Source organism: Centrocercus urophasianus, unplaced genomic scaffold (assembly GCF_019232065.1).
Source record: "Centrocercus urophasianus isolate 14NV4802_14NV808 unplaced genomic scaffold, USGS_Curo_1.0 seq_18, whole genome shotgun sequence".
Classification (NCBI taxonomy): domain Eukaryota; kingdom Metazoa; phylum Chordata; class Aves; order Galliformes; family Phasianidae; genus Centrocercus; species Centrocercus urophasianus.
In genome coordinates, this window is record NW_024884733.1 from 17,879,904 (window position 1) to 17,901,407 (window position 21,504).

Sequence of the window (21,504 nt, forward strand, 5' to 3'; positions counted from 1 at the left end):
CGTGCTATTTCTACATGCTTCACTCTTTCCTGGTCAGAGCAGAGGTTAACCCCATTGACTCTAGTGAGAAGTGATCATGAGGATGCTGGAAAACAATGGCAAGAAAAAAGTTCATAACTGGCTTAGAAAAAATGTTGCCACACTCACAACTATGAATAATTTCTATAAGAACACTGATACCTCCTCTTACCAAAATGACTTCTTTACCAAAATCTCAACTTGAATAATTAGTAATTATACCTGAGGTATTTTGGCAACTCTGACCATGACAAGGAGATTGGAGCCATTGTATGATTCTATGATACTATAATTTTAGTAACAATGACATTCTACAGGCCATATCCATTTTGTTCATCAGTTACTTCTCTTCCAGGACCATGTCTGTTTTTTTGCATCCCCCTTTGCTTTCCTCTCCGAAGGCTGACATACATCAGTGCTGAAGTTTTACAGTGTTTCATTACATGAGTTATCCTTCCCAAAAGCTGAGATGACTGGATTGTATACTGCCATGTCCATGGATAATATAAGCACATCCCAAAATCTCATTTATTAGGATGCTATGATAAGGATACATTAGATCACACATTTAGCACAGATGTGCCAAATGCTTTATCAAATTTGCTATATCGTAAAATCATAGAATCACAGAATGGCTTAGGTTGGAGGGGACTTTAAAGATCAGCCTGTTCCAACCCTGCCATGGTCAGGGTTGCTGACCAATTGATCAGGCTGCTCAGGAAATCATTAAATAAATGGATTAAATATGTCCTTTTATGCAACACCCTGCTTCATTCCCACTAATCCACAGAAACAGCCTCCTTCAGCTCCTGAGATTCCTGCCATACAATTGCCTTCCTGTGCCTTTCCTCCCAGCCTGTATGTCTTTGTTTTTCTCACAAAGCAGAGCTCAGTGTATTTCCTGTACCACCTCACAGGCCATCGCCCTTAAAGCAACACTGCTTGTCCGCAGTAAGAATCTATCTCCAACACAAAGAAAGCAGTTTGAAAATTGCAGTTAGCCAGGGCTGCCTCCAAAAAAAAAAAAACGGCTCTTGGGGCTCATGTATTCTCATCTCATTAGAAAAAGGTGGAAGGAAGCATGTAACCCATTACCTCTGAGCTCTGGCCAGCTACTAATCTCTTCCACACCTTATTCATACTCCCTGATCTGCTCCACCATCCAGCAAGCTCTATTTCATTCCTTCCATCCTCATCCTCCCCCTTTCCTGAACACTCTTCAAGCAGTTCCTTTAACCCATCCTCCTCTAACCCACTCATCCCAGCACCTTCTCTGATAACTCCTGTGAGACCAGACTGCAGCTTCTCTTTCATTTTCATACGTATTCCCTTTTCGTTTATTCCCTACTGGCAAGAAGACTGGGTTCTCAGCCCCTCCCAGCCCTCCATGTTCTGTTTGTGAGTCTTAGGATCTTTTGGGAACGCAAAGCTTGGGAGAAAGAGTATTGCCAGGGCAGCGCCTACATCAGGACTTTGCTTTCCTAATAGGCATGTGCACATATTTTGCACATGGTCATACGTTTTAAGACAGGAAGATTTTTTCTGTGACACAGGGGTTCAGGACCAGGCACCACACAGCAACAGCATCACCAATGAAACTGCTGGCATTCCTAGGTAGGTAAAATCTTCTTCCCAGGGGAGCGATGGCAAGTGGGAAGGGAGTGGGGTCTAGCAAACCACCTATGGGGACAGCAATATGGGTCTGGAGAGAATGAGTGTGTTGAAGTTAATGGAAGGCAGCTGGTACAAGGACTTAAAGTCCACACAGCTGTGACTTGTGCTGTTGGTTACAGGATTGAGAAGTCCTACTGTTAGGGTTGCCCCAAAACCAAATCCTACAAATGCCTATCTTTATTTTATTGCTATTATTATTCCATATAGACAGATTTATTATGGATTTTGGTGTTTATTTTCTTTTTTTTTTTTTTAATTCCCAATGTCTCTCTGTTCAAGAGATTTTTAGATTTCACTTGTTAAGAACAGTAAAGTGACAACAGACTCCTACAGGTTTCTGTTTTAATCTCTATGAGATGGTCTCCTTTCTTAAAAACAGAAAAGGTGAAACTTGGTGATATATAAATTGATTTGAATTAGATGTAATTGTTAAAATTTGTGTGTAAGTTGTAGCCTTTTGAATTTTTCATAAAATTTTTTTTGAGAAAAAAATACACCTCAGTGAGATTTCATGAAGCAGTGAAACCTATAATTGTAACACAAGGCTAGCAAATATCCACAATAATATCTGAGTAGGGAAAAGCAGAACTGCAGGGGAAGACAGCATCAAGAAGGGGCTTTGTGTTCTGCAACTTTCATTATGTCTAGCTAACCATTTATACAGCACAAATTCAGAAACTTACTTTACTTTCTGAGTTAACTGCCTCTATTTCTAACCCATTATAGGACGTGTATAATTATTCAGTGAGCTGTTAGTTTTCTCACGGGGAGAAGTTCCTTTTCTTCTCATGTGTTATACACATTCATACTATGGGAAAATAGTTATATCATGTGGGATTTGTTCAGTGGATGGAAAAAAAGAGTATGGTACATTCATAACATGGAAATGGAATTGTAAGAGATTACTTTTAAATAATTTGGAGAAGATTTTAAAACCCTAATGCCACAATGTTGTAAATACCACAACATGTCAATTTAATCTCTCAGACCATGCGTGTGTATTAGCTGCATATGTATGGAAGTGCTTATAAAAATAAAAAGTCTGATCTAGGGAAACCTCTGCAGTATTTTTCACTTGATATGTGTAGGGCAGTTTGGATTACACTCCATACATAATTCAGAGTGCAAAATAAAGGTCTGTGCTTTATTGGAAAGTACTAGAAAGCTCTGAAAGCCTTTCAAATGTTTTCCATAGATCACTGAGTAATTTCTACATTGCTTACCAGTTTGATATTGGTTGAATGTGTACACAGGTTCTCAATCTCTAGTGTCTGCTATTTCTAGCTCCTGAGTAGTTTTACTAAAGAATCTGCTGCAGCTGGTGGCCGTCAGTCACCCCCTTGTGCAATGTTGCTGACTCTGTGACGATGTTGAGTTTGCTGGGATATCCCAATCTCATTGATACTTTTCACCCTGGTCTGTTTTTAGAGCTCATTATGAATTTTTAAGTAAATAAATATGTTTTTTCTTTGTTCCAGTTTTGGTTTCCAGTCTGCTGGACTATGGCTATACTACGGGAAGCTGCAATATGACATGCCACAAAGATGCACGGTGTGAAGTTCAGGGCGGGACACAAGGCTGCTATTGCTCCCCAGGATACACAGGAAATGGCATTACCTTCTGTTACGGTAAACACATTTTCCTTATATGCATTTCTGATATCTGTTTTCTTGAAAAAATTACTCAAGAACCAGTTAACTCAATGACTAAATTCTGTTACAATACCTTATGCTAAACACTCTCAATGCCAAACATTAAGAACTTGGCAGTTTCCAAGCAATTCTACAACTCAGCTTCATACAAAGCTTCTCTCAGTTGTACATAAACTCTTTTTCAGCATTAGTCTTGGTGCATATAGTCCTGTTCTACAGAAACACTGAAACATCATCTCTGTTTTACCTTCAGCAATTTCCTTTATGACTTTGGTCTTCTGAAGCTTGGGACTGGCACAACCACTACTTTACTACTCTCACAACGCATCCACACACACATAGCACTAGGCTACTCTTCTCAGCCTCTAATCATGATAAAAAAAATATAGCTCATGAGATACTCCGGGAAACTGAGAAGGTGTGTGTACCATAGGGAAATGGTACATGTGAAGCCAATATTCATTTTGTTTCACTAGAGTTGCCCAAATGCAGGCGGGCAGAAATGTATATAAGTCATGCTAGTTTTTAGTGTCCTGAGAAAGTAGTTATGAATATTAACCAGCCATTTAGTCAGTTTTTGTGTTTCACGCATCTTGGTAAATTAATAACAGGCACATCAGTTTCATACAAGTGTAGACAAGCTGCCCACCTTTACTGTCAGTTTTTATCCCTCTTTTACCATGATTTACTTGGAAGTGTATTTGTTTTAGGAAAATTTAGAATGCAAAGGTTTACTTTCTGACAAACCTTTTATAAATGGAATGTTTAGGCAGAAACATTGCTGTTTAAAATAATAAACAATGAAGAATCAAAAAATTATAGAGTAGTTTGAGAGAGAACTCTGGAGGTCATGTGGTCTAGCTCTCAATCAAAGCAAGTCCTACTTAGACAAGGCTTCTCAGGGCCTTGACCAAGTTTCAGTTATTTCCAAAGATGAAGATTATAGTTCTCTCTGGGCACTCACTCTTGTATTTGGCTACCACAATTTTATTGTTATTTTCTGATATCTAGTTGGAGGTTTTCTTGTTCTATCTTGTAGTTGCCTCTTCTGTGCTCTTTCCACTTACTGCAGTTCTAAGAATAGTTCATCTCTACAAACTCCATGACCGTTAATTAGGTAGCTGCAGAATGCAGTAAGATTTCCCCTTGATCTTCTCTTCTGTAGCCTGAATACTCCCAGTTCTCTCAACCTGCTCTCTGCATCATCATGTGTTGTGCAGTCACTAAATATGTTACTCGAATATAATGCAAACCTTGCCATAAATATAGGTTGGTCATTATTTGTGTATTGAGCTAGCCAAATTAAAACAAGAAGAAATGGCCTTCACCTCAATACTGTATTATTTTCCATTGTATTTGGATTAATTTCATTTTACTACTATGAGTAAGCTGCTTGACTTGAATGTTAACTGCATATTTGCAAAGTACCTACACTTATGAATAACACAGAGAAATAAGAAAACAGTGAATTTTTTTTTCAGTAGTACCTTTTGAGGAACAACTCAAACTAATACTTCCTGATGTAATTATGATCTTGTATCTACTACATTATCAGCAATTTTCTAGAAATTTCTGATTACTAATCATCAACTAAATTGAAAATAAAGATAACTGTTGTCCTTCACTGATTTTACTGACGTTATTAAATCCATACATTGTGCATGCCTTCTTTGGTGTTATTAAAGGATGGTGTCATATGAGGATGGATTTATCTTACCTTACATGTTCTTTTATCTCATATGGTATCTTTTCCTTAATTTCATTTTTTCCCTTATTTTCTTAGGGAAATCTACATTCAAAATCATCAAAACGCTTATTGGTCATTTAAAGAAAAATTTGGTATGGCAAAACAGGCATGTTTGTTAATTACAAAGCTTATGAATCAACTAATCATTTATTAATAACTGTATTAAATGTTTGGAAACTCAGTCTTTAAAACAAAATTTCCAATATCAGTCCAAGCATACCACTAGTAGATTTATTTTTGGTGCTTTGCCTTTCAGTGGCAATGCTTTGAAGCAAGCCTCAGTTCAGCAGATCAAATTTTTTTCTGTTAAAATACCTCAACAACAACCAAAGTCACTTACCCTACAGCTATGTAGCAAAGCTTGTATCAGCACAGTATGGCTGTTTTCCCTGAAAGAAAGCCTAGTTTCTCTAGGGCAGTATGTTATACAGTACATTATTAATACTGTGCACCAGACCTCTGTTAGCATAAACAAGTAACTTGAATTTTAATTTTAATTGGGTAGCCTCTAGAAAGGATCAGAAGTGTAGGTTGAACCCTATCATAAGCACTTTAAAGCAATGAAAATGTAAAGCAAAGCCTCAGTTATTTAATGATGTATTAGATTTCACTGTTCTGTATGGAGAATGCTGCAGGTGTATCTGCTGTTCTACAGATAGCTACCCATTTTTCTTCAGTTAATAATCTTAGGCTTTTACAATGATAGTACAGTCACCTTCAAAGGAGGTCATCAATTATGTGCTAATACAGGAGTTTTCTAAAGAGTATTTATGGCTTGCTATGTTTACTTTTGCCCTTTTTGTTATTTACATAGGTTACAAGTGTCATAATTACTTTCATTGACGTTAATAATTCTACACAGTGAAGAACCATCTTCTTCACTGTAGGCAGCTAAACCACATAAGTGGTTGTTTAGAGGGTTTCTACTAAAGTAGAATTCTTTCTCCTTGTAAAAATGTTGTGCAAAAAAATTGCTAGTTTTCAGCTTATACAGCTGAAAAAGTGTCCCCTTTTGTTTATAGGGACATTCTCAAAGTATTTAAAAGGTTTTTTCTACTTTTTCTCTATTTTTTACTTGCTCATAACACCTCTTAAATACTTGTAAAAGTTATTTCTTTACTAGCTCTGTCTTTTCAATGTGATACACATTTTCCCTTGAGTTTACTGTGCTGCAAAAGGCAATAATGCCCTGTTACATTTATTTCCTAGTACCATTATTGATGAATCATGAATCACTGATGTCAGCATACCTCAGGAATGGGGTTTGTTAGTTTTAACTTTGCTCTCTTTGCCAGCTGGCTAAGTGACTGCAGAGAGCTCAAGATTATTGGATTTGTTGTGTATAGATAAAGACACATAGATATGAATTTAATTTCCTGGTGTCAAAGTCATGGCTTTTAAAATAATTATCCTCTTACAGTCTTTCCCACAAGATTCCAACCACTTTAAATTAGGTGATGTTTTGGGCTTTCCAAAGACATCCTTTGGACAGTGTAACAAAAAGCTAATCCTCTGTCATTGTCTTCTCTAAGAATATGTGCAGGAATGCACATAGTCAGGAGAATAACTGATTGTAGGATCTGGCTTCTTGATTGTATTGGAATTATGACTTACATAGCAATAAATTCCTCCTGTATAACATCTTCCAGAAAGTGGTAAATGAGTCACCTTGTCAAGCTTTACACCTCTGAGGTAGAAAATACCTTCCCATTCTTCTTTTGTATTTATATTTCTTCTTTTATGTAACATAAGACAAGAGAATGGCCTCTGAAAACTGTTCCCCTTTTAGGGTTCATTTTTTGGGCAGATGTGTATTTTGAATGTAATTTATGAGGTTTTAACTTCATATTATCATATATCAAATTGAAGTTAAGCAGCTAGAGCTCTTGGCAAAAAAATAAAATATATCCAAACAGTACTGATTTCTAGATATGTTAACTTCCTCGTTTGCAAAAATGCCATGGATTTTGTACTGGTAGATAGCATATATTTGCCACTTTTGTAAAGTTATTTCTTCAAGTGAAAAGTCAGCTTTATAAATTAGGTGTTGCTCAAAATCCCAGCATTCTTCCAAAACAACAAAATTAAAAGGAAACAAACAAAATTTCAGATTGTACATAAAACTTTAAAGAAGCTCATATTTTATTTTTAAAACAGAAGGAAGAATGAGTTGGCATCTTTGATGCTTTCCCAAGCAGCTCTGCTGTTTCAATACTGGCTGTTTCTTGATTGCTGGCTGCCAATTTGCTGATTTGCTGGCACACTGCAGGAAATTAAAGTAAACAGTGTGATCACAGTGTTTACTTTAACTTTGTAAAATATGGAAGGAAAATGAAGCAATGTTGTTTGTTCCAGGAGGGTAGACAGGCAAGCAGGAAAAGTCTGAACACAATATCCCTCCCAAATAACCCTGAACAGTTTTCCCTTGTAAATGCCTCTTGCACAATATACTACAAAAATTAATCAGTCTCACTTGTAAAATACTTACAGATCTTCCAGAAATAGTGAGCAGGGACTTAGGCTATCGGGCAACTTTGCGCTGAAGTGGGACACTGACTCTCTTTCTGAAGTGCAGTGCATTAGGATTTATGATTTTCCAGAGGCAAAAAAATACATCATTGCAAAGTGGTATTTTATATCAAAATACAGAATCCCTGTGAGAATGCAGAACAATTTATGTAAACGCAACTGAATCAATTGAAAGCCTACTCCAAGTCTGAACGCAAACATATTTTCTTGTTTTACTGAGGGTCATACTATCAACTCTCTTCTTTTGGCAGTTCTTAAAGAGGCTTTCTTGTGAGATATCAGCTTCTTGCTCTAAGGTGATGTTAATGCGTCCCACCACTGACTTTTATTGCAGGCACTGAGTTTGTTTTGATTCAGCAGTGTCACCATTGCCATTCTACAGCATTCAATAGGTATATAATTTTAATGGAATTGTACCTTTCAAATTAACATGATCCTGTAAAACCGCTCTGTGTAATCACTGCATTCTACCTAGAAGTAGCAAATGATCTAATCCAAATGCTGGTTTACAAGTGGAAGTTTTTTCGTTACCAGCAGGCATACATCACAGGATGTCACTTCTGTGTTTACCAAATAGTCTGAAATCACTGATACGGAAGATCCAACCCACACGCTTCCTAAATTCATTTCACTACTATCAGTTACCACAAGCTATAAAAAGGCAAATTGCAGCTGCTCTAGCATAACACAGCAGGAGAGAGATATGCCTTAGCCAAACACAAACAACAGGGCTCAGCACAGCGGGTGATAGCTTGGAAACCTTGGGATATGCTACTCAGGAGCCAAAGCAGACTCCTGATTCCCAGCCTGTTTGACATTCTCCCCATAATCTCTGCAAATGTCTCTCACTTTTTCTTATCATTTATTCTTTCCTCCCTTTTCCTGCATCTTCTAGTCTCTGTTATTTTACCTCCAAATTCTGTTGCATATTTTCCACGGTTTCGGATTTGAGTGTGGTAATACTGGAATGTAGGCTGTGTGAAAGGGCAGAGGTTATCTTCAGGTTCAGAATTCCTACTCTTGTATTTAGCTGTCTGACTTTTTGGTGGTCCCAGGAAGTGTTACGAGGACCCTTCCTGTTGCTTGCTTCTATAGCTATTATACTTTTTATTAAATCCATCCCTTCAGAGTTCCTCTGCAGAAGGCAGTAACTTTTCTTCCTGTCCACATCTGCACTGGTCATAACGTAGCTGAGTGCTTTTCACCTTTTCCTGAAGGCTGGCTGTTGAGCTTTGAGACTTTATACAGCCTATGCATCCCAGTCAGATATTCATCATTGAATTTGTAGGCAAGCAGTTTAGGAAACTGGAAAGCCTGGGAAAATTAGCCTGGAGGATTAGGTATTACCTGTCCTGTGCATAAAAGTCTACTTGCCTGGGAACAGTTAATGCGCAAGTTAACATAGCAGGTTCCTGGCCATTGGAGTCCTGTAGTGTTGGTGGGTCTTCTTGTGGAACTTTTATCTGTGTGTGGTTCCTGTTCTCCCTCTGCAAGATGTTATACGTTTTTGTGCATTAGAGAAGAGTGTGGTGGCTGTGATGTATGTAGATGGCTGGAGACTAATTACAGTTGTATGGTTGCCTTTCAGTTGCAAAGAACTGAGATATGTTTATGTTCCAGAAAACAGCCATTCTCTTTAACATACTCAAGTTTTAATCAAATGGTATTTGTTGAGTTAACTTTACTTTTTATAAGTAAGCAAACTTTCTTACTTTAACAAGATACCATTGAAAGCACCTGTTAGTTGAAGCTTTTAGGAATGGATCAGGAGTTTGAAAAGACAGAGGCTATGCGTAATACCATCAGTCAGATGGAAAGCAGTGTAAGATACTAGGAGTAATAAAATGATCTTGCTGATTAAGGGACAGAGGATGCTGTCCTACTCCAGTTGTCTTACCTCCAGAAAATGTCTGTCCATAAAAAATTGGTCTTGAAAACAGTTTGTGCATTCATAGCAACAAATCTAGCTAGCTAACATGCACAAAAAAATACCTCCTATTTTCTCACTAAATGAGATAGAGAGAAACCTTCCAAGGGACCTACTTTCCTACTGTCAGAAAATATAGCTTGCCTGGAAGAAAAGTATAGTGGTCTATAGAGCCCAGTATAATCATTTATAAGAGACTACCCTGACTTTAATAAGCCTTGGACCAAGTCCATGATAGACAGAATCATAACATTCACAGATTTTAGCGTACACACACACATGCACACCCACACAAAGTAGAAAAAAAAACTTCAATCTTTTTTTCCATGGTTTTTGTTTACATTTTCATGAAATGGTACTGTAAGTATGATGAAAATACAATAATGGATCTTTTGAAGAGGCTATGGAGAAACTGAACTTCTCGTTACATCTTCAATCATATACAGTCTCTCTTTTAAATTAGACCTATTTGCATCTGAAGAGGTTTTAAAATATGTGTACATTATGTGGTAGAAAAAGGGTTAGTTATCTCTCTCAAAAATGTACCCAAACTTTCAAGTTGATTAGCTGCACACAGGCAGTTTCTTATTCGTTTAATTCAAAATTTGTTTTAACCCTTGCCAAATAACACTAACTTGCTTTATTGAGAGACTATTCTTTTCATCCTGTTTTATGGCCCTAGGAATCGATTGATATGTTGCATGTTTAGAGGATGTAGGAAAATTAATTCAAAGAGCTTTAAGCTTATTGTCTCTGAGTGTGCTTGCTATGTGCCTCCCAGAGACACTATTGACTTCCTGTTTCTCTCACATTTAAAATAGTCCCAAAAGGTCCAGTAGTAGCAATGCATTCTTCTAATTTCCTGGTGTAAAGGTAAAGGGACAGAAGATATTTCCAGAACTTGTGTATACTCATATACAAATGTACACTAGGGGATCTATTTCTGTAAATGTATGTGAATAAAAAGCAAGCAGTAGAGCCCAGTACAGCTATCAGATTCTGCATCTGCCTTTGGGGCTGTGAAGTTAGCGTCTCCTAGAAAATTATCATAACGAATTACACCCCTTACAGAGGTTGATGTTACCTCTATTAAACTATATTGATTTCCATACAATATCCCACCAATATAGCATACTTATTTGTCTCCATTCAATAAATCATAGAGTTTAATTCCAGAAAAGTGTTCTCTATAAGACTGGTGTTTCACCCCCCTCTTCCAGCGTAAACTGGCCACAGTGGTGAAGTTGTCTGTAACCTCATTTGAAATGTGTAATTTATCTAGCATGATATGCTGGTGCACAATTTTTCTGTATAGGGCTGTGAAAAATTGCCATCTGAGCTGCTGGCAGACAGAATATCAAACCCAACTCAATCCCATATATATAAAAGATTTTAAGAAGGTAATTGACACTTTGGGCCTCTATTTGCCAAAGAAAGAGATAATGACATTCTCCAAGAAGATTAGAATCTAACCAAACACTGTGCTCTAAATATGGAGCACAAAGGCAGGTGATGTTTGTAAAAATGCTTCCTGGCTGCAAGAGGAGGAGGGGGCTGAAGGACTGCAATTTTGCAGCGTATATTTTTTAGGTACACAGATTTAATTCAGAGATTATGGCTTGAAAATGAAATTTACAGTATGTGTGTTTTTGGGTGATAAGAAATTGATTTTTTGACCTTGGTACACACTAATTGAAATATCTGGCACTGTGCTTTGCTAAGGTTAAAGGAAGCCATATATGCCTGGAACCGTATTCTTCTTTCACCTTGAACTGTGCAGTTAATCACAACCATAATCACTGGCAGGAAGGAACTGCCGTTTAGCTGTTCTACGAGGAAGCTGAATAAACTCTGTTCATTGTCTAATGGATAGGTTGTTGTGTGATTACTTCAGGCAAGGTTTAAGAGATTCGTGATAACTTCAAAACGGAGACTTCTGGTGGCATTGCCATTTAGTGAGGGGCCAGAGCTTCCCCCAGAGCAGGGCAGAGTGCAGCACAGCAGGCAGCTCTGCACTGCTTCTCCTTGGGGCTGCTCACTAAGCCTGGAACAGCTCTGTCCTGTGCCTTCTGCAAGGAGGTGATTCAGGGAGCAGGCCCTCTGGTCATGCTCTTCTTCACACTGAGTCCAGTGGTGGAGAGGAGAGAGCAGCCAATGGACTGCTCTGTCATTGGACTGGTAGTTCTCAGTATCCTCTACTTTGAAAGGCTTTTTTGTAGCATTAATAGCTCTGATTTATTTAGTGGAGTTTCTGTCTGAGCTTAGATTTGTACTGCTGTGGCAGTTTAGAGTTGTCTATAAAGCAGTGTGGCAGGGTGTCCCATTATTTTGCTTATTACTTAATGTTACGCATTTGTTAGGTTGGCACAGGATCATGTTTTTCAAAAAGGAAAATGAAAGCTCCTGAAAAGCCTTGACAATAAATGGTTATTTGTTCAGAAACAGCCGAGTCCAATCTTTGTTTATGTTAGCAGGCTTCATGTAATGGTGCTGCAATAAAGAAAAATAGCTCTTCAGGATATGTATTGGCTTTTATGTTTTATTTGTAATGAAAGCTATGCACATAGGCAGCAATCTACATAAGTTACATTGAGGGAGAACATAAGCATAGATGGTGACTTGCATGTTTATGTATTTAATATTTATTTGTGGCAAAACATCTGAATCTCAATTTTAAAGAATGTGAAATCAGGCTGAAGTACTGCAGTTTTTATTCCTAGGGTGTTACTGAAGGAAGACCAAGAGAAAAAGTGAGTTCACCACCCACTGGGAGCCTGCTGCTTCCCTCCTGCCCATCTGTGCAGAGAAGCTGGAGGTCATAATCACTGCCTCATATTCTATTTGATCCCAGGTTAGCAGAGAGTCCATGGGCTCTGGAGGTTATTATACTGTGATCCTCACTGGTCTCCTAATATAATAATGGTTCTGGGTTATTCCCAAAGTTCAGCGTAGCCCTGGGTCACAGCTTGTGTCAGGCCAGTAGTTAGTGCTGCAGCTATAGCCACATTGCGCAACAAATTTCATCACAGATCGCTGTAACCTCAGAGGCCATGAACAACTGCTGGAGAAATTCCCCAGGGCAGTTCAGGTACATTGACGTGAGCTGAAAGAAGTTAAGTTAAGCTCTGCAGGCCTAAACAGGAGATCTGAGCTGCTCAAACTTTACGTTCTTTGTGCAGTTCTTTGTGGCATTGGGAAAAGAATAGGTGTAAAGTCATGTTACTGTGAAGGCTTTGCCTTACTTTGTCTTGAATAAACCATTTTGGTGGGTAGCATTGATGCTGAGGAAGTTCTGCCTTTTAAAAATCAGCTTGCAAGAAGTTCAGAAGGGAGATCAGTGGAAACTGGAAGTACACAGGTGAACAGTTCAGGTCCTTTGTACCTATCCAAAATGTTTCATTATTCAGAGCTATGATGAAGCATGCATCAATTCATAAATATGACCCACTGTGCAATGTAAAAATGTCAATATTTCTGCTGCATTGTGTAAGGGATATCTGATGCATACAGAAAGAATTTCATCTCCTTAACAACCACAGAGAAAATAGGAAAGGCAAATAGCCTTCAAAAGTGTATTGACTTGAAAGCATAGCTAGAGAGAAGTTTCTAAAACCTAATATAGCTTTTCAGGTGGGCTAATCAAAATAGAAACGACACTGGATAGCACTTGTAAATTACGCTGAGCTATGATTTGGCTACTTTTTTAGGGTTGTGACATACATTACAGTGTGCCCTATTTGGTGGTATGTTGGTTCCACCAAGCTTTCACCATATTCAACTCTGTGGTAAAATCAAGGAACTTCTAAGCAAAGCTGTCTTTAGAAGGTGAGGTCACTTTAGGCTTGCATCACACAATACCACCATTCTCACAGGAGAAGCTAGATAGATATTCTGCCCTATGTCTACTGGGACACAGTGGTGGGCTACACAAGTGTTGGGCTTAGTTTTGTATCATTTTGCATATGAGGCCTGACAATTAGACAGATGTCAAAGGGAAGCTGAATATTTACACAGCTGTGGACTGTAAAGAGAAAAACTGTTAACCAAACTTTTTGTACCTCCTCTTGAATAAACAAGTATTATGCTAATACTGCTAAATGCTTCTTGTTGGAGGGGAGGGAGGTGCTAAAAGGACTCTGGATTGTGTCCTCTGTTCCCAGAGAAAGGTTTTTTAGAGGTTTTATTAGCTACAAAGTACACTTGAATTATTACAGGAGTTCTGGCCTTAGATTGATCCACATTTGGAAAACTTATAACCTTATGGTGGCACATTGCCCCCATTATGCAGACAACAGCATTCACGCTGGAGCTCAATATCCAAACTAGCGATGGGTCTGTGCTTCAGTATGAATATATGGTTTTGAGTGCTGCAACAAAAATTCAACTGCAGGGTACTACTACTTCTGCTGGCAGTGTGGTAAAAATAGTGTCTTGATATACCTGCTGCTTCTATTCTCATTGCAGAAAGCAAGGGCAGGAGCACAGATGAGCACAGTAACAGATTTTGTTGTACTTTACTGCAAAAGAGGTGATGCTGCAGACTTTCCTGCAGTTGACTTCTGTGAGCTACAGTGGCTGTAGGACACAAAATCTCAGTTGGGGATGGATTTTTCCAAGGAAATATTTGTTGGGAATTTTTGAGCTGTCTGGTTCGGTCTTAGGTGTGTAAAGGAGGACTGAGCTGTTCAAAAGAATAATCTCAGTAGTGGGTGCTGTGTAATTGAAAATCTTCTCATGAAGTGCCTTTTTTTTTCCTATCATCTGTTGGCAGCTGAAGCTTTTGATTGGCTTACATTATTTTTAACTGCAAAGATCCTTTAATTAGGGAGAGGAACTATGTGAATGAGTTGGAGCTGCTGGTGGTAGTAGCTCCTTGCTGTTGGAGATTCAGTAATTAAATAAGTAGATAATATCCTCCTTATTGAAGAGATTTAGAAAATCATAAGGAATTTGCATTATTACAGCACGTAACATCAGCAAATGAAGGAAAAAACCATAATGGCAATTTTATTAGCTGCAATGCAAGTGGAGGGATCTTTTTCTTTCTCCAAACAGCCAAACACTAAACAATTTCTAAATCCGTCCTTATTACTTATTTTTCTTTTTTGGTGGTTAAAAAACCCATAAAGCAGAAATTGAAGACTGGCTATTAAAATACTTGCTGACAGCTTCATTCAAAACATCCTTTCAAATACTGCTATCGCACCATGATTCATCTGCTATTATGATATAGCTGCTTCAACAGCAAGTACCTTCCTTCATGGTTAGGGCCTATCTCTTTTCAAAAAAAATTCCTCTTTTAGACACTTTATTGAATTCTTGCTGTAATCACATCTTTCTCTGGTGTTATACTTTTTGGACTACAGAAAACTTGTAAGTCCTCCCCATCCCCCCATAAGAATGCACTGTAATAGTTCATTGGTGATAAGAAAGAAGATGGTCGCAGCAAAAGAAACACCTTTTTTTAACTTCTCACTGGAAAGACCTAAATGCAAATGTTGTGTGCCATTAGAACAAGTTAGGGTTGCTGGCTCAGTGCAATGACCACGCATCACTCTGTAAATAGCACGTTGCTGTGCTGAGCTGGCACACCCCCCAGTGCTGTAGGCAGTTCTGTGCAATGACTCTCCCAGGGCCAGATCTTCTTCTGGCATACAGCAGCACAGCAAAGTCGATGACAACAGTTAGTGAGTTCCCACCAGCTGAAGGCTGAACCTAGGAACATCCCAGAGATTAAGTAGTCCCCAGTGAAGCAGGGTGAGTTTCACTCTCTGAGCTTGAAGTTGGTATTATTTACAGTCACTTTAACAGGACAACAGCTGCTCTTTACCTAAAGATGTGCCAATAGCACTGAAAGAATTTGGATCTAAATTGCAGATGGATAGATTTCAATTTGATTTGAGTAGCTGGACTGCATGATGCTGTACTGTAAACTCTCAAAGTCAGAGCTTGAGAGAAAAATGATTAATTTGGAAGCTGATACTCTCAAAGACTTTTATGAAGCAATATATTTTCATAGCAGACACAGATCAATTTAAAAGTAGTAATCAAGGGCCATGTACTATGTGTTCATATACAGAAAATGTGGAGAATTCAGCCAGAGCTGGGCATTTAACATTCAGACTAGTGCTGAGGATATTGCCTCTTTGGAAAATAGTATTGTACAGAATTAAAGTATTGCGAATTTCTGAGATAATCACGATGCTGTGCAGATACAAGACACTGCCAGAACACCGCTAGAGTCAAGCACAACACAACTTTTCTAGGCAAATTTGGGTTTATCTTCTGTACAAATTTTGGTGGAAAGAAAAGACTGCAAATATTCACAGAAAAAAAAAAAAAAAAAAAGGTGAAATCTTGAGACAAAATAGAAACTTATAATTGGAGACTGTAGTAGAATTTAGTATCTTTCATAACTATTCTTAAATTCAAGGTAACTACACCACTTTTCATTAAATAAGACTCAGACTCAGAGGTTTTTCCCTTGCCAGTCCTAACAATTTTATGAGATGCAACATTCTCTTCAAGAGTAATGCATCCACACAGGACTGTTTTATGTCATGCAAATGACAGCATTGTACAAAACCAAAATTTATATTTACTTGGATAATGCTACAACTAAAATCCTTCCAGATATTTTTAACCTTTCTCCTTAGTAGTAGTCTCTTTGGAAATATGTTTGCAAAAGCATAGTGGCTACAGGCAGTGATAGATTGTTTCAGAAGGCTGAATCATTCCATCTTTCACAGCAGTCACTGATAGATTCTACCCTATGCCATGCTAAATGCCTGAAATCAGATCTTCATGCATTCAGTATTCATACTTGGATCTGGCTTTGGTTTTGACACTCTGGCTGAAGTTGTCCTACGTCATAACTTCAAGCAACCTGAAGGCATCTCTGTGTGAATCGCAAACATTAGGTTGCTCTTTCTCCAGTTTTCCATATTTGTCTTTACCAGCCAGGGAGGAAGGTGGAGAACAACAAAATTCTTCATGAGTGGCTTTATTTTAGCTAAGAGTAAAAGGTTGTCTGTGAGAGTGACATTGATATGATATCCTCCTCAGTACCATTTGAATTTAGGTAACTTTCACCAAATCAGACAAATAAAAAATGTTAAATTGAAAGTTTACTGTAAATATCCTCCTTTGAATAGTTTACTGTAAATTCACACTGAAGAGGCCATATGAAAGAGTTATTTTACTTCAGATTGAGTCAAGAGAAAATGTGACCTTAAGCTTGCATTTCCCTAGCTACCAAAGTCAGTAATTTCAAGACGTAAAATGGTAGGAAGCCAGATCTTTACATTTTAAGGTAGTACTCAGTATTCGAAAGTATTCAGAAATATGCAAGTGTTCAGAAACATTTTTGTGTGAGATGTTCTTGTCTATTTAATTTGATTTACTTTTGAGTAACATATCGTATCTTAGGAGGAAAAATTTTATTTTAACAGAAAAGCCTGGTTAGACATTGTCTATTTAGATTTTTCTACTCCCTTGGCTATAAGATTCTAGTGAGAGATTCTTTATAAGAACATAAGCATACAGAGACCATATTATCTATGTATGTTTAAAAGGTATTCCTTTAGTCTATTTAACAGATCCAAAGCCTTAATTCATAAAACTTAGATCCATATCTATTTCTTCACATAAATAAGTTCTATAAATGCATAAGAAGGAAATAAGTATGCTGCACATAGTCTTACTAAAACAGCTAAAAACAATGTACTATTTCCAAGGGTTTTTCCATTGCACATAGATCATAGTGTTTGAAGAAAAGATCTTCTTTTTCAATTCTGTAATATGGAATTTATTTAGTCAGGTGATGTGAGTAGCTAGAGAATCTGGGGGAAAAGAGTTGCATATGGAGAGTGAAAACCCTTAAAAATCTTATTAACTCTGTTAGTTTTACTAGTTCTATTCACTTCGTGTTAATAGTGTAAGTAAACAAGGTATACAAAAAATGGCAAGACTTTTACTACTGATTTTTCTTTGGTAAAGCAACATAATATACTGATGTAAAACCAAATGACTTTGTGCTATGTGCGCATTGCTATCTGTTGCTCTATAGCACTCAACCAGACAAAATCTAAAGAACTTCCAAATGTTGAAACTTACTGAGACTTGAAAATGAGAGTGAAGTCTTTTCTGACTTGTTTTGTAAAAATGTTATAATCAGTAAGCTTCTCCTAGCTGTTTTTGTTGTTACTTCCCCAGCCTTTGATAGACCAGATGTAAACTACTTCTGGCTGGTTTGTCAGTGGGCACCCATTATCAATTGGGACATAAAACCCTCCCTCACAGACTTGTATAGGTAAATCTGGTCACAGACTCTTCTCATTTCTATCCTCTCTGCCTTCTCTCTTTATAATATCTCTGTCCTGAGTCATGTTAACAAAATCTAGTAATTCAATATCATCTGTGAATTTAATTCTCAGACTGTTCATCTCTTTTTCCAAAGCATTAATAAACATGTAAAATAAAACTGGGCTTAATACCAATTCCTGTGGCAACCCAACTGGATACCTCTTCACAGCTCAGTGCAGTGCTGTTTGTCATGACTCATTATCCTTTGTTTACATTATTTCAGCCTGTTTTTAATCCACATGACAATGCCTTTATCTAAGACATTATAAATTATTTTTCTAATAATATTTTGTGAGCCACTGTGTCAAACATTACAGCCCAGAAATATTGCAGCCACTCTGTTCCCTCCGTACACTACCCCAGCAAACAGTGAAAGAGCAATTGTATTTTTCAGGCATGATCTGTTCTTTGAAAATATAAACTTTTCATTGCTCATGGTTCCCTTGTTCTTCCAGATGATTTTTAGACTTGTAGTATTTATTCAATTATGTTAGAGGAGATTGATAGCAATCATACCAGAAGATATCTGGAGGTTCACTCTCCCTCCCTTTCCTCTTTTCTTTAAAGCCTTTCAGAAACAGCTGAGATTCACAGCTAGGATTTTAAGGCAAAAGGGGCAACATATCTCAAAAGCATGTCCTTCAGCAATGAGGAGTCACACATGACAAGTATCACCAGGGAGGGTGTCCTAGAGATGGAAGCAACTATAATCAAGAGAGGAGAGGATTTCTTTGAAGGTTTGAAGAGATGAAAGGAGCAGGGAATGTGAAAGACATTCTCAGAATTGGAAAGTTGGGGTGATGGGAGTGATTCTCTTGCAAAGGATCCCTGTTCTGTCATTCTGGCTCTGACTTTGCCTGTTGCTTGTCAAATCAAGGGCTATGCTTTTCCTATGATTCTTATGATGCTGTTTTCATTCCACTTGGGGCTTTGGAAAACAATTAAAAAACAATCCAGTTCTTCCATGCATTTTGGATTAGATAACCTTCTAAGGGTCCCTTCCAACTTAAAGAATTCTATGATTCTATGAACTGATGAAGGCATTTTGGATGTGTTCTGTGCAGTTTGTATCTGCAGTCCATCTCTTCTCATGCCATCAAGACCACATGGAATACTAGGGACAGGAGCTTTTGCCCTCATATTTGGGGCTTGAAATACACGGACAGACCTTGCACTGTCTTTACCAAGAGCTGTTCTTTCCTGGGAACAGCAGGATCACACCAAGGATCAAATCCTCTTTGTGGAAGGATTACACTTCCTGCCAAATATGTGACATGGTTTAGTTTCAAGCACATACAGAATAAATCTCTGACAAGACAGACATTTAACAGTGGCTTAGTATCCAGGACTGTCATGGAAGACAGCTCTCAGCATCAGATCTAATAAGATTTTCTGGTCAATGACTGCATGATTTTGGGATCCTGCCACGTAAAAAAAAAAAAAAAAAAAATTGGTAGAGATGGTGTCTAATGAAGTTTTAGTAAAAATGTATATGTACTGCACTAGTGTGAATTAGTACAGCTAAATTATATGTGGAGATGATACCTAAGAAGCCACTCTTAAAAAAGTAAGTTTTCCTTTCTGCCAGCTCTTGTTACTGTTCTTCAACCCTTCCCTGTTTCTGTCACTTCTTCTTGGACTTTAAAATTCATTCATCAAAGAGATAAGAGGTTTTGTTTTATATATCACTAAAGATTATCCCATGAAAACAATGCTACTAAAAATATGTGATGGCTGATCTATAAGATGTATGTGGACATTTTGTAGATATAACAAAATTTTCAGTCCAACTCCTGGAAGCAAAAAACATAAACTCACTCAGGAGATTCCTGTTTTTTACAGTGCTGAATGCCTTATGCTCTGAGAAAAAAGAAAGCCAAACTTCCTATGCTGGGGACAATCAGAGAGGCAGATGCAGTCACTTCCACCCTGGAAACTAAGTACCAAAGTGGTTAATATTCTTTCAGAATGCTTACTTAGGAAAGTATAGGTAATAATTTCTCTTTGTACAGCTTTGCAAAAACAAAAGGAAAGAAAAAAAAAAAAAGAAACAACACAAAAACACATGATTACAAAGTTTCAAATCAGATATGACAGCCTTAATGTTTTTACATTATCTTCCTGCTCTGGAATTAAAGAATGTTTATAGAGGGCTAACTTGGGCTGTATCAGCATGGCTATATGATCCCAGAATCCAAGCCATCCTTCAAGATTGGGCCGTCTGGAATAATGCTCTCATGAATAAAATAATACATGATAAAGTGTTGTTTATGATTTCTTTTCTCAGCAGATTAGCTATGTACATCTTGTAACACAGGCTGGCTCTGTGGAATATCAAGCATGGCAAGGGACCTGCTAGAAAATGAATTACATTATCCAGCCAAAGCAATATCAGAAATGTCTCAGTCTACACTATCTTAATGTTGATTTAAAATCATATATTCATATTACCTTTTTATGTTTAGTAAAGCAATGTGATGGAGCCTTTCTTTTGCCAAAGTTATATTATCCCATTTCTCTGAGTTAGATAAACTGTAATATGTCTGCTTTACAGATGGGTAAACTTAGCATAAAGAGAGGGAAGCCATTGTTTTCAGTCAAGAATGCCTAACCATAAGCACTTTCATCTATATTGGCCATCCACAGTGGCAATGGCTCTGCAAATGAGCCTCATTTCATTCATTTCTATGACAGATTATTTTACTTTAAACAATTCTTGGATAAAATACTTTAGGCATCCTGAGGGCAGGAACCTGAAATCAAAACTCCCACAAAGATGCTTCCTGCCCAGTTGAAGGAATGTGCTCATGGGCTCAGGGTGATTCAATTGCCTGTTGCCCAGTGGAGTATTTCAGCAGGAGGGATGGTTTGCATTTCTGCATGGAGAGAGGCAATTGAAGTATTTTTCAGGACCAAAGGACAGCAGGTTAGTTTAGGACTGCCTTAAACTCAAACACACTAAAATTTTTTGTGAAAGGACATTGCTACCACCTCCTTCTCTTTCACCTTTTCTTCTTGTCTTTTAATAAAATAGCTGCAGCTGAGCTGAGTACAGACCAGCTTCCCACCGGCATGTTAGGCATACTATGACTAGGCCCTGTCTCAGATAATCTCTGGCAGAGCCAAGACTGTCCTAAGCTTTTGCCAAAGTCCTAGTTTTGGTGCCAAAATCCATTTGTTGAACTGGGACTAAGAATGTGGTCACAAAGCAAGGCACTAAATGAGTATCCTCATCAGTAGCCAGTTTTTTCCAGCCTGCATTTTAATAAATATTGTATAAATTATAGTATAGTATAAATTATAGGTATAGAAATTACAACTTGTAACACAGAATACTGGACCTGTTGTGGGTTTTAGCCTGCATACCATGGAATAGCCAACATACTGTTTCTATCATTTTAATAACCTTTACAGAGCAGGTGGCTGTTGCATTTAATACAGCTATCATTTTCCTTTCCTCATGGGATTTGCTGTGATGACAGTTCCATCATTTCAATTTGGGTATTTAAGGCTTTTAGGAAGCATTTTTAAGCAATTATCTAGTATAGGTATTTTCAAGCATGCTTAAAGCATACAGAGAGTCACTCCCTTTC

The 21,504-nt window shown here is 37.7% G+C and overlaps 1 protein-coding gene across 5 annotated transcripts in view; it reads left to right on the plus strand.

Annotated features, from left to right (window-relative positions):
* The first annotated feature begins 938 nt into the window (after positions 1-938).
* Positions 939-21,504, plus strand: part of ADGRL4 (adhesion G protein-coupled receptor L4) — a 76,719-nt gene continuing 56,153 nt past the window's right edge. For 2 of the 5 annotated variants that reach the window (XM_042819897.1, XM_042819901.1), the window contains exons 1-2: positions 1,098-1,632; positions 3,171-3,320. In XM_042819897.1, coding sequence (XP_042675831.1) covers positions 1,611-1,632; positions 3,171-3,320 — 172 coding nt within the window. In that variant the 5' untranslated portion in view covers positions 1,098-1,610. The other 3 variants (XM_042819900.1, XM_042819899.1, XM_042819898.1) reach the window with 3 other exon arrangements.